This window comes from Dermacentor andersoni, chromosome 1, assembly GCF_023375885.2.
Source record: "Dermacentor andersoni chromosome 1, qqDerAnde1_hic_scaffold, whole genome shotgun sequence".
NCBI classification, from domain to species: domain Eukaryota; kingdom Metazoa; phylum Arthropoda; class Arachnida; order Ixodida; family Ixodidae; genus Dermacentor; species Dermacentor andersoni.
In genome coordinates, this window is record NC_092814.1 from 70361266 (window position 1) to 70374779 (window position 13514).

The following is a 13514-nucleotide window of genomic DNA, read 5'->3' on the forward strand; positions in this document are numbered from 1 at the left end:
AGCATTATCAATGGTCCGAGATTATTTTTTCCTGTTGCTGGTTTCAGAACTTCAAGTTAATGTGGCGTGTTTAATTTATCCTATAGCTAAAAGGTGACTCAGGTTGACTTGACTGTTTATGAAATGTTTCCAAACCAAACAATATCTCGACGTGCACGCGTTCTTACATATCACCGGCCTCAATTTTCTTGTCCCTCTGTTATATCAACGGATGCAGATCAATTTGTATAGAAGTCCCGAGTTGGCATCTTCTCTGGACAACTGGTATTTTGCTCTCCGTCTGCCTAATTACACCTCAGACTTTCTCACTGAATTCCTGGCAATCATGTTGGCCATCAGAAAGTGGGATCCTAAGCAATTTAAAGTAATAGTTATTGCAGATGCTCAAATCTGTCTTCACTCACTTAACCGCTACTAAGCGGTCCTTTCTGTTGCGTATATTTTCGGCACTTCCTGAACTTCCTAAATGAGTCCGCTCATTCGATCGAGCCTTCGTCACTCAATGGCCCGATTTCTGTGTTCTTTCTAAATGCCATCTTATAACAGGCAAGCGCATTTTATTCCTCAAGTGCACTGAATTGTGATCCCTGATTTCCTCGGATGATTTACGCCCCCTACAATCCTCGTGAAACACAAGCAAGTGCCTTTCACGTTAATATGAGATGTGATAGTGGTTGTGGTGTGTCGTAGCAACAGGTGAATTTAGCCTTGCGATCAAAGCCGGCAATTGCCCCGCCCGAGCATCTCCAACAATATCACTGCAGTATTACACCAGGTGCCCATCAAACAAGTCTATCTTAAGAATGCGCTAAGGAGACGTGAAGCGTCTTTACGCGCTATAACTGATCCGTATGGGAACACAAAGTGTTGCAGGCACGCATGCGTCCTTCTTTCGCAGGTTCTCCAGTAGAGCGTCCACCAAGCTTCTGCTGTTGAGTTTCACGTCTAAATGTTTACATTCACTGATCTGATCTCTAGGTCTATTACTAAGGCATGTTTTTTTTTTAATAAAGCGTGATGTCATTAACAATTTTTTCCCCATGGCCGCCGCTTATTTCTCTGCAGAATGTCCCTCGTATTTATCGACAAGACAACTCATTCGGTGCGCTTAGGTTGGGCTCCATCCACAGCTTCATTACAGCAGGTCTATGTGAGTTCATTGAAGCGCCCGGAAGGTTACGCTGCAAATGCGCCGATCGTGGTTCGTTTTTGAAAGTGTAGCTTTCTTACGAATTCTTCGAATCAGCGCGGAAAAACGGCGGCAACACAAAAGGGACGGACTCGGGACGAGCGCTGTAGCAGTAAGGTGGAAAGCTGGGCGAGTTGGAATTGATGCGTTCTTCGAATCTTGGGCGATTCAAAGAACGCATCAATTCCAACTTGCCCAGCTTTCCATCTTTCTTATGAAGTATGCCCAACCACGACTGCTGTCATCAGGTCACCCAGTTGTTTCTCGCTTGTATCCTTCTTTCTATTACAGTTACTATATGTCTCACAAATGACGTTTAGATTTTCAGTGTGACACACAAGCTTTTGGTACCATAGTGGAGAGGGGCGCAATAATTTTACTTTGACTGGGGCGGCCAAATGCCTTGAAGCGCCGCTGGAGACAGGGAAAATGCTAGGCTGCTATGGATGTATATAATACCTGACTGGTTCAAGCAGGCTAGGTGACTATCTTTCGCAGCCCCGTTTCGAAGACGATGCGAATAGTAATCATCATCATCACCAGTACATATTTGTACACACACTTACTACTCCACAAATCTGTACTTTTCCTCGAATGTCTCAGGTACATTACACATAGAGAGCGCCTCGAACAAGAAGCTCATTTACTTGATTCAGAGTGAATTTTTTCCGTTGCCAAAGTGTTAGGCCCATGGCGATCAAAAGTATTGTATCACAAAGCAATGAAAGCGCTTCGACGCTTCTTTGAGGATGCTGTCATTTGCGAGGAATATTGACTCCACCACGTCGTGTGTAATTGTGTCTCATTCGAACGCCTAAAAGAGGCTTGTGTATCCCAGGCATTGGCTGACTTTGTTTCAACGATAGCTTTTCTTGTCGATATATGTTCTTCTGTTTTAAGTATTACCTAATGCAATAATTTATCAATTTCTTTTATCGTGTATTATTAGCCAACTGAAAAGAGGTAGCCGTCACCAGCAAACGGCCTACGCCAACTTCTCTATTTATTTTCATCTAAAAAATCACAATAAGAAAGCCGGCAGAACCCCACCCTGGAAATCGATATTATGCGAAGCAGTGTGCGGGGAGCCTACCAAGTTAACGAAACGAGCATGAGAGCGCCAAGACGTAGGCAGCTGTTTCATGACCTACGTGATCAGTTACCGTGTTGTGCGCGCTCACACGGGAACGCGTTGCTGCAGCGGGTGGCTCGTCCCGACGTTCTACTTAAGGCTCACGTCTGCGATCGGTGCATACACATCTTTCATTCGCGTCACAATCGAGGTATATCGTTTCCTTTCTTGTGTCTACAAAAGTCAGTCTTTTGGTTGTATTTGTTGTCGTGTTATTTACTCGCATTCGTGTAAGTACGATTATTATTCGAATGCCATTGCCTTTTCTTTTGGTTTTTAATATACGTCTTTCTTTTCTTCGTTGTCTTCTTTTTTTCCTTTCAAGCTCAGTAGAAGAAAGCTTCACGTCAGAGAATTTACGCGGTAAAACACAAATAATTTACGTGTTTTTCCGCTGGTCAGACCGATGTACCTCTGTTTTAGCGATCCCCCGCCAAGAAAACGGAGCTGGGCAGGTCATGTAATGCGTAGCTTAGATAACCGGTATAGACCCTTAGGGTTACAGAATCGGTGCCAAGAGAAAGGAAGCGCAGTCGAGGACGGCAGAAGACTAGATGGGGCGATGAAATGAGGCAATTCGCAGGCGATAGTTTGAATCGGTTGGCGCAGGACAGTGTGGGGTAATTGGAGATCGCAGGGAGAGGCCTTCGTCGTTACAGTGGACATAAAAGATGATGATGATGACGACGACGACGACGACGACGACGACGACGACGATGATGATGATGATGGTAGGGGGTCAGGGCATGCATGCGCACTCCTTTATGAAAAAGTGGCCGCGCCAGCTGGAGTCCGTGCACAGTTCAGTGTTTTCTGAGGGGAGAAAAACAGCGCTAGAGAGGCAGGACAAGCTAAGAATACAAAGGACGCTACACTCTTCAATATTATACGCATTTTAGAAGTAAATAACTGAGGTTTGGGGGTATAAAGCGCTACATTTGGCCGCAAATAGGTGTCATAGTCACCGGCAAATCTTGAATTTTTTGCGTTCGAGTGGCCTATTAGACAGACTCTAGTTCTCACGGACGTTCCCAACCTCCTCTATTTATTTTTCTTGTCTTTGCTTTTTCTCCGATATTCTTTCCGCCTTTCATTTTCCCTTAACCTTACCCCAGTGCAGGGTAACAAACCAGGACCTTCTCCATTTAACTCCCTGCTTTTCCCACCCCGTTTTCTATCTCTCTCTCAGTGTGTGTATCCCGACATTCAATTGCCACCTAAAATCCTACGAATAGAGCACCCGATTTCCTAATCAATATATGAAGAAAAGCGTACAGAACGCTTCGTGTTTGTTGCTATATAGATGCGATGGCTTCTGGTACACCTCAGATGGGGTCATGGAGTCCGTCCGGCTTATCTTTTTTGTCGCTTTCTTCACATTGCACCGACACATATCGCTTATCGACGCCTTCCTCTTCGACATTGATCATTCAGGTCAAGAGAGTGCTTTAACCATGCAGTGGCGGAACCACCAGTGGTTGTCAGCGAAACTGAGCACAAAGTGCCTCCAATGCGACCGTGTGGCTGTCTTTGCATTATTCTATTTTGCCGCGTTATAATGACACTTCATCCGTCAATTTCTGTGCGCACACGGCGTGATAGATAGCCGGTCGCGCCGCGAAGAGTTAGGCGTGACAGCGGCTACCTCACGTACAAGATCATAAAGAAAGAGGCGTCCGTCTGGTGAAGTCGGGAGGGCCATGGCCGGGAGGCGAGAACTAATGCGAATTAGGAGTCGCCCCTTTCGCACCAGCTCCAGTGACGTATCCAGAGCCACTAAAGCTATACTACACCTGCTGTTTTTCTTTTTTCCTGACTCCCGTAGACGTGTACTCGATTGCACTTTTCCCTTCATTTTCTTTTCTTTTTCATTTCACAATGATCATCCCTATCAGAAGTAGTAAGCCCTGCTGTAGTAGCAGTGCCGGCCTTTTTATTTTTTCACCGGTTTGGATTGGATTGGGCAAACTTTAATAAAGGTCCTGCAGGACACACGTCAGCGCGCAGTGGGCGTCTCCCGCGCAGAGACCGACAGGGAGTACCTGGCGGCCGCTGCGCGAGCCTGCTTGACGCCACATTGCTGGTCTTGTAGTAGCGGGCTTCGTAGGGTCTTCTCCCACATGTCCGAGGTAGGGTCGGACGGAGCGTTTCTACACTCTCAGAGCACGTGTGCGAGTGTCGCCGTGACTCCTCACGAGGGGCATGCATTGTCGGAGTAGACCGGTTTATCTTTTCTTATTTGGCTTCACCACTACTTGACCGCATCCTTCGACGGCTTTCGGAACGAATACTTTCTCAGCGTCTTTTTCAGTCTGGAGGCGGTGATGCCATAAAGAAAATAAAGTGCTAAAGTGCGATAAAGACCTTCGAGTGGAGCATCGTTTGAGAATACGGAGGTTAGCTCAAAGAATTCGAGTTAATGTTCGCGCAGAATGGGTTTACATATGTGCACAGTCTATGTGGCTGGTCGGTCTAACCCTCCGCGGCGCGGTCGGCCATCCACGGGTTATCACACCACATGAGTACATAACTTTTCGTATGAAGTGCCGTTATAACGTCGCAAAACATAATCGTGAGCTGATAGCCACAGGGTCCTATTAGAGGCGCTTTGAGCTAAAACGTAACGGCCGGCGGCGATTAATATCCAGAAGACAACGATAATGATGAATAGCCGGGCAAGGGAACAAGAGTTCAGGATCGCCAGTCAGCCTCTAGAGTCTGTGAAGAAGTACGTTTACCTAGGTCAATTACTCACAGGCGACCCTGATCATGAGAAGAAAATTTACAGAAGAATAAGAATGGGTTGGAGCGCATTCGGCAGACATTGTCAGATCCTGATTATAAGCTTACCAATATCATTAAAAAGAAAGGTGCGCAATGAATGCATTCTACCGGCGCTGACATATGGCCGGGGCAGAAACTTGGAGAAAAGAAGCTCGAGAACAAGTTAAGGACCGCGCAGAGAGCGATGGAACGAAGAATGTTAGGGGTTACGTTAAGAGACAGGAAGAGAGCGGTGTTGATCAGAGAGCAAACAGGGATAGCCGATATTCTAATTGACATTAAGAGAAAGAAATGGAGCTGGGCGGGCCATTTAATGCGTAGGTTAGATAACCGGTGCACCATTAGGGTTACAGAATGGGTGCCAAGAGAAGGCAAGCGCGATCGAGGACGGCAGAAGACTAGGTGGGGTGATGAAATTACGAACTTCGCAGGCGCTAGTTGGAATCGGTTGGCGCAGGACAGGGGTAATTGGGGATCGCAGGGAGAGGCCTTAAGAGAGGACATAAAATAGGCTGATGACGATGATGATGATGATGGCGGCATAGCATTTAATATACACTCGGCAAAACTCTCACCCAAAGGCGAGACAAAGTCGGCAGCAGCTAGCGGGAGCACGCGCACTCGATCATCTGACTTACGCTTACTCCGCACGGTCTTCCACAGTACGCCCAGGCCCCGCACACTCTCAAGTTCAACAAATGGCCACAGAGGGCGAAAAATCAATCGAGGCGCGTTTCAGCATAAGCGCGCAAGTGGAGCTACTGTAATTTGGTCGAATAGTTTAATTTGTGCTTTCTCTGCTAGGGGCGCTGAACATGCTGAATTTTTTAATTTACACAAACCATTGACATGAACAATCGAGGTGTCTAAGGATGCTTTTTTACCTCAGGCAAATAGGCAGTTGATTTTCTTTTAATTTGATTGTTGAAGCTGCTTTTTAGTCATAGCGTCAAGGTTTTTGTGCTCGATTAACCACCGACAGCCGACAGCCTATTGGTATCGATGTGTTTCCTGGCCGTTGGCGTTCGAATACTACGGCGGTAAAACATTTTCGAAAGCATGCTGGTTTCGTCTGCGAGTCATTACATAGACTTGCTGTAAGAAGGTCTACTCTTGGCAAAGAATAGTGCCTCATTTTGTTTAGGCGTTGACTATCATAATGAATGCGGCGGAGGTTGAGGGAGTACGCTTGAAGGTACGTTTTTATGCCGTTGATCTCCATAACACCGTAAGTACGCAAACCGGTGTCGCAGAACACCCGATGCATCATTGTGTGTTCTCCGTCATCGCTTGTTTGCTGTATGCCTACTAATTCTTCATTTCTTCAAGTGTTGTATCCTCCTTTTGTCCTTGTTCTCTTGTGCTTCACTTACAGTATGTCGTTCCGTCAGCTGTAATGCGCATTTGCAAAACCAATACGTTTGATAAGACGCAGTGGTTATCATAATTTCACTACACGTGTATTAAGCTGGCACATGTGGTTCAGATACAGATACCTGTATGCGAACTTGCACGACGTTGATGCGGAGATTAGGATAATTATGACACCCGTAAGGAAGAGGCAGCTGACGGCCGTATAAGCTGTTGCGTTCTTTCCGCCAAACTACCCGGCCTGGTAGTGCTGTAAAGATGCTGTATAAAAGTGACACGCGGTGACAGGGAAATTAATATACTTAGCAGCCGACCGTACGTTTTGTAGCTTAGGTCTTCTTTCTTGTGCGTTTGTGCTACCCTTATTAATGAGCCATCTCTTGACTATGTTCTTGACTATGTAACCGCGTTTGTGTGGATGCGTAGACGTGTGCTTTTTGTTGTACTTGTAAAATGCAAATAAAATATTTTCAGGCTTACTCAATCTTTGGTGTCGTGTGTGTTTATTCCAGTCGAGGCCATCGTGCCACCTGGAAACCGCATTCTGTCAGTAGCCCTACACGAAATGCAACAGCTGGAGAGCGGCGGCACAACTCGCCGTAACGGCGGCGTAATAAACGAAAAACCGCTCGGAATGCCCTTAAAAGTCAGTTCAGAGTGTGCCTTAACTCGATATGACTCAGCGCTACATGTATTCTGCTGCACCTCGATCGTGCTCCCGCCAGTTTGGTTGCTGTGTGGCAAGCGTAGCGCCTACATAAATATGTAGGCGCTACGTTTGCTACACAGCAACTAAACTGGCGGGAGCACGATCGAGGCGCAGCAGCCAGAAACCCAGTAAAGCCACAGAACACCTGGTAAAGCGTGTGCAAACCTGGTGAAGCGTGTGCAAAACCCCGTTTCCGTTTCCTGTTGTACAGCGCCACCCGTGGTCACATACTTTAGTTCACGACGCCACCGCTACGCTTATTTCCGTAGCACTGTGGAAGGTACAGTTTCCCTTCTCTAAGTTTGTATAGGTGTTCTGTGGTACGCCTTCCGCACGCGTGCGGACATGCCCAAACTGCATATGTCGCGTACAGGTGCACAACTTTCGGTTTACATTGCCTTTTACGAACCCAGTATCAACCGGAACTTATGCACTGTGCGCCACGTGTGTAGTTTTGCGCACGTCCGCACGAGTGCGGGAGGCGTACGGTGGAAGACCGTGCGGATTGAGCGTAAACCGATGCCAAGGCCTCGTGCGTAATAGTGCATACCAGCACGACGGCGCTCTTGTCGAGCGTTGCGTCGAATGTTGCTTTCTGGTGGAGTATTTGAGCCTATATTTCCATGATACTCGTCCATATGTCCAGCTCGTCGGTTAATTATAAGCTTGTCCTTAGTACCATGAAAAATTACCGATTAGCCCAATCCAACACGCAGAAATACTGTGTGTGTCCGAGAAAGGGAGTGTTAGCCCTGAGCACACGCACACAGACAGCTTCGCGTACGTACATCGTTTTCATGTTTGTCGCTGGGACCATGGACGGGAGACAGGAGCTTCGGCGCTTTTAAGCGCCCGAAATGTTCTTGGCGTACGAGCGAATAGTTTGAAGCTTATTTGGCATTGTTCCGGATCAGTCCCACGACAGATATCCGTCCTGGAGGTGATCCGTGACTGCCTAAGTAGACCCGACGTATGCAGGCTGACAACCATGATGAAAAAGTTGGGTCAGATGCAGGCTCGATGTGCACAGCTGACTGGGCAGAACTTCACGCAAAACAGACTTTTCAATGTGGCACAAGATCGATTAGCGTCACATCGAAAGGTCTGACCCTCCGACCAGCTTGCTGAAAAAAGTTTGACGCACTTAAGTCTCCTTACGTGCATTGAATGCGAAAGGAGTACGACTCTTCCGCGCGATACTTTTTCACTTGGTCAGGTGCTCGAATTGGGCGAAGTCAGTTTTGAGAGTGGGCCAAGTCACTTTTGGGAATGGGCCAGCTCGGTTTTGAACGTGGGTCAACTCAATTTTCGAATTGGGCAAAGTCAATTTTGGGGATAGGCAACCCAAATTTTGGGGGTGAGCCAAGTCAATTTTGGGAGTGGGCCAGGTCGCTTCTCAACATGGGTCAACTCAAATTTCGAATTGGGCAAGGTCAATTTTTTGGGTATGGGCTACCCAAATTTTGGTGTGGGCCAAGTACATTTTAGGAGCGGGCAAGTCGGTTTTGAAGCTGGGTCAACTCAATTTGCGAATTTGGCAAAGTCAATCTTTTGGTGCACATGTGGGCTACGGCGTCCGTCCGACGCTGTGGCTGTTCACCGTGGGATTTCGCAGTGCGAGTCGCAGCAGGTCCAGCGCCGGGAACGGGACGTCATCACTTGATCAAGTGGGTTTCGGTACCATCGGGTGTTAACGCCGGACGCACGCCGGATTACCTTCTTCAAGGGGAATATAATGTTTTGGCATTAATAAACGTATGGTCATAAATACGTCACTCAATTTTTCATTGCCAGTGAGGAACAAAACAAACTTCATGCTTCTAACGCAAGAACTATGAACGGCAGCGTCACAAAAGCCTTCGTGAACGACGCTGCGTGCAACATGCGGCCATGATTGCATGCTAAAATGAAGCTCGTAAAACGGTAGCGTTTATTATTATTGAACGACATGACACTCATAGGTTTCGCTGCGGTTCCTGCCACAGTACCTGTCGAATGTTGACGCAAGTTTCACAAAAGCAGGCGATTTTTCTGTAAAATATACTATTCTGTAATTAGTATTTTATTTTCATTAATGTCACTTTCCGTCCGTTGAAACAATGACAAAATAATTGCAGCGCGAAAACGCGCCAAGCAGCGAAGCGGAAAATGTCGCGGAAGTTGCGGTTGTCTCAGAGGTTATGTGGGTTGTGTAAGTTGTCTGTACCCTATGCATATGCAGTTGCCCCACACGTTGCCTCTGGTGTAAAACGGGCGCAACCAACTACTAACCTCGCATATTTTTGCTTGTGCTTGTTTTCGCCGACTTGATCAGCGTGAGGTATCTTGTCTACCTTTTCCTAGCGTCATCATTTTGAAAAGGAGCACGCTCGTATAGAACGCTCTAACCAAGCTACTGCATAGTGCTCAAGCATTGTGTCCACTACCCTGTTGCCGTCTGTTCTGAACTTGTCCATTTTTGTGTGTGTGTCAGGTAAATTTGAAGCAACTTTGGGCCCCAGAACAAGTTTCGTAGTTGTCATCTGGCGACGCGGAACTGAGTTCCATATTTCATAACTGATTGTCAGCGCAGCGACGTTTATTTGAAACACTTGTGGATGCTCCTCAAACACATGCATGTTACATGCGTGTATATGCGATTGTGGACGTTAATAGCTTCTCGGTTTGCTGTTTCAGGGATGACAATTTCAACAGCTCAAGGTGAACGAGTTCCACGCACTGTGTACATAATATTTATCTACCTTGTCATTGATCTCTTGGGATTTACCGTGATCCTGCCACTCTTGCCATCTATATTAGATTACTACAGCCACCATGACAAGGTAAGTGTCATCTGGTCGGCGTATACTGTACATTGTGCGTGCGTGCGTGTATTAAACGTAAACGGAGAATTTGTACATTGACCGCAGTTATACCTCTGTTACAGTATTGTTTCAGATTACCGCATATATTTACTCTAATGTTTTCTTTAATTGCTTTTGTGCATAAAAAAGAACAAGCGAAGTATGAATTTTTGACGCGATGCTGAACGATTTCTTCTCCCACTCTCTTTTGTTTCTCTTTGCACAATCTTTCCTAATGGAAATAATAGAGCTTGGCTTTTAAAGTTAGCTTCAGTGCTTCTTTTCCAAGCATGTAGTTCATTGGTAAGTTACTTCTGATGTTTATTCATTAACTTATATTAAGACGATCCTCAGCTACCCTCTCATTGTGGGTGATTATTTGTTTATTTACTTAACACACTACAAAAGAAAGGGAAGGAAGTGACAAGCCAACACCTTGTCTATGTTAACATTCTTTGTGAGGTGTGTTGTGGCATTAGCCGCAGTGCTGTACTTATTATTGTGCTTGTCTTTAACAGGATGGCTTGTATCCATGGCTAGAAGGGTGCATCAAGCATCTTCAGAGTTTCATAGGAGCACCAAGCAGTCTCAACAAAGTATTTTTTGGAGGTAGTGTACAAATGTCTAAAATTAATCTGCAACATGCTTTCTGCTTGCTTTCATTGAAGGGCTCTTGTGGAATTGTCTTTATGAAGCAAATTGTGGGCACTTTGCCCCATCCTCATAATGTATATTAGCATGAAAAAAAACTTGGAGGACGCTTAAGCTTCGCCTCTAAGAGTGGAATGTGGTAGCGTTATCGGGCCTTGTTGACGCCGACACTGACAATGGATATCCTGCGACACGAGGCCCGATAGAAAACAATGGTGGCTGATCCCGGCAGCAGTACAGAGCAGGGCAATGGCTCATATCCCCGTAAGGCAGAGTCTACAAGCAGTGACTCATCAGTGGCTCATGTCCCCGCAGAAAAGGATAAAGGGATTTGTGTTTGAGTTCCCACGTAACAAAAATTATGTTTTCTCATATATTCAAGTCACAGTCCAACGCTATCGTGTCGGTAGGTTGGGTGTAAGTCGGACTTTACAAATTTTCTGACGCATTTTACTTTGAACAATTCAATTATTCCAGTAACGCCTATGTGCCATACGGAGGGCCTGTGTTGGGTTGGTTCGGGATGATTTTTTCCAACGGGCAATGCCCTCGATGGCGGACGCCAACACCATGTTTTCTGCGACACAGGTGCTTAATGCTATCGTGTTATACATTATGTGAATTGTCCTTTTGCTTTGTATTCCAGCACAAAAGAAAAAAATATGCAGGTAGTTTTTTCCTCTGTCTTGCGTCATATACGTTGTATTTGTCACCTATATTAAAGAAATTAAGAAAACTTCCCAATGAGTTGCTGGGAAATATAAGTATTAGGTTATTATTATTGTTGTTGTTGTTTTTGTTGCCATCGCCGTCATCCATGCCCATTTATAGTTTATCTGCTACATGTTACACTCATTGAAGAGCAAAATAAGCTGTTTCATCATATCCTGTAGGTGAAATTATTTTTGCATGTTTTTGTCACAAGTTACATGAAACAATAAGTACAGAAGCCATAGAAGAGGGATTTGCAGCTTCCCAAAGGCCAAGTAAATCTCAGACATTTGCTTAAGCTTTCTTGTTGTAGGCTGAATCCTGAAAAAAAAACTTGTCCTTTTTAAGTGAATCCTCCATAAATTAAAGCATTTGTGCATACTTTCTTTTGTTATGTGTGCACAGGCTTTATTTTATAGTTCTCTTTTAAATGTTCAGTTTAAAACATTTGCTAAACTTCTATTCTTGACTGCAGGTTGCATCGGGGCTTTGTACTCATTTCTTCAGTTTCTAGCTGCACCTTTAATTGGCTCATTGTCGGATGTCTATGGACGAAAATGGATGCTCACACTAACAACGGTATGTACCATGGCATAACCTTGAATATTTAACATCCATCCTCCAAAAATGTCTTAGTCAGCGTTTTCTTTTTCAGTAACCTTTTAAAACTGTCATATGTATAGTAGCAAAGGTGCATTGGAAACGGTTAAGTAGATTTAGTGTTGAGAATATATGTTCAAGTTGAGCACTTGCTATACTCTCGGACAACTTTCTGTGGCTATTAAGGGAAAGGTACAGGTACTTGGCTACTTCACATGTGTTACCTAGCCAAGTAGTCCGGCAGCGTTTGACTGTGCTTTTGGTGGCTTGGAACAGGCACTGAATCGACACAGCTTCCACGTGCAATGGTTTCAAGTTTGCCCAGACACGAAAGGGAAAAACTGCAAAATAAGTAAACCTTTACACACAGTGGTGTGTTCTGTCTTATTTAACTGTTGCTAATAAGATATTTATGTTTTCTCTTTGCCGGCCTAAATTAATGTGGATTAAAATGCGGGAATCTTTTCGGAGGCGCTCTCACCTGTGCATGCTTTGTCTCTGTAGGTTTCCCTTCATAGCCACAGAAATTTGTCCGTGAGTATAGTGCTTGTGTCATCAGGTGCTTTATTGTAGTTGTCCACAGGATCATTAAAGGGATACTGAACAAAAATCTGAAGAAATGAGGGAAGCATCGAAATATAAGTCGGAAGACGCTACTGTTCTGATAGGCAGTGCTTATTTCACATATTTGTCGGCGGATGGCCGTATTTTTAGAGGATTGGGAGTGGCTGTATGCCAGTACGCATGGTCTAGGCGCCGACCGCCGAGACGTCATGTGTGCCGGCTTGCAGCAGCAGCAGCAGGTGTTGTAACAAAGTGTTAAAGTTGTTTCGAAATTGTTCGCGCTTAAGTTTCTGAACACTTTACAGAAACAGGGTGGCAATTTGCATGTTGTGTCAACAATATTCACACGGCGGTACTGGCAGCCGACCATTGCGCTGTAGCGAGCGTACGCATAGAACACCTGTGGAGTTCGTTTGTCGTCTGCTCCAGTCCTTGTACTTGCACCAGCGCTGTGGTGCGTTCACTGCGGACACTATGTAAAGCTCTCCCATAGCGTTATGCTGAAGTTTCATGACCAGATGGCCATGTTCCCTCAGGGGCTGCAGAGTCAAGCGCCATTTCTTTCTTTGGATCACTATCTATCTGACCAGATGGAAAGTATTAAAGGACCCTGCTACTATGATGCCATAGCACCCTTTCGCTGACATGCTGCAGCTCTGCAGCAAAGCAGGGCTCATCTGATAGTCACCGTCCTTGAAGTGTTCGGAGCACAGAAAGTCATGCTTTGACAGTTCCCACGTTGGCTACGATGGGTGCGCAGTGTGAATCCATATCCTTCGATGCTTCAGCTCTGCCGGAAAGGTATGGCACGTCCTGTCTCACCCGGTGATATTTTTCTCGGACCCTTGCACGCAGCAGTGTAGAGGCATTCCACTGCGTTGTGTCAGGTGCTTCACTGATCACATTACAAAGCAGCACATAGCACACAACACAAACAGCGATATTGAAGACTTGGGCACA

At 45.6% G+C, this 13514-nt stretch overlaps 1 protein-coding gene across 3 annotated transcripts in view; it reads left to right on the top strand.

Moving 5' to 3' along the window:
* The first annotated feature begins 9395 nt into the window (after positions 1-9395).
* rtet (major facilitator superfamily domain-containing protein rtet) overlaps positions 9396-13514 on the top strand; it is a 33835-nt gene continuing 29716 nt past the window's right edge. For 2 of the 3 annotated variants that reach the window (XM_050193674.3, XM_072286032.1), the window contains exons 1-4: positions 9396-9505; positions 9862-10007; positions 10547-10637; positions 11866-11969. In XM_050193674.3, the coding sequence (XP_050049631.1) occupies positions 9864-10007; positions 10547-10637; positions 11866-11969 (339 nt within the window). In that variant the 5' untranslated portion in view covers positions 9396-9505; positions 9862-9863. Of the gene's footprint in view, positions 9506-9559; positions 9659-9861; positions 10008-10546; positions 10638-11865; positions 11970-13514 lie in introns of those variants that run through there. The other variant, XM_050193676.3, reaches the window with a different exon arrangement.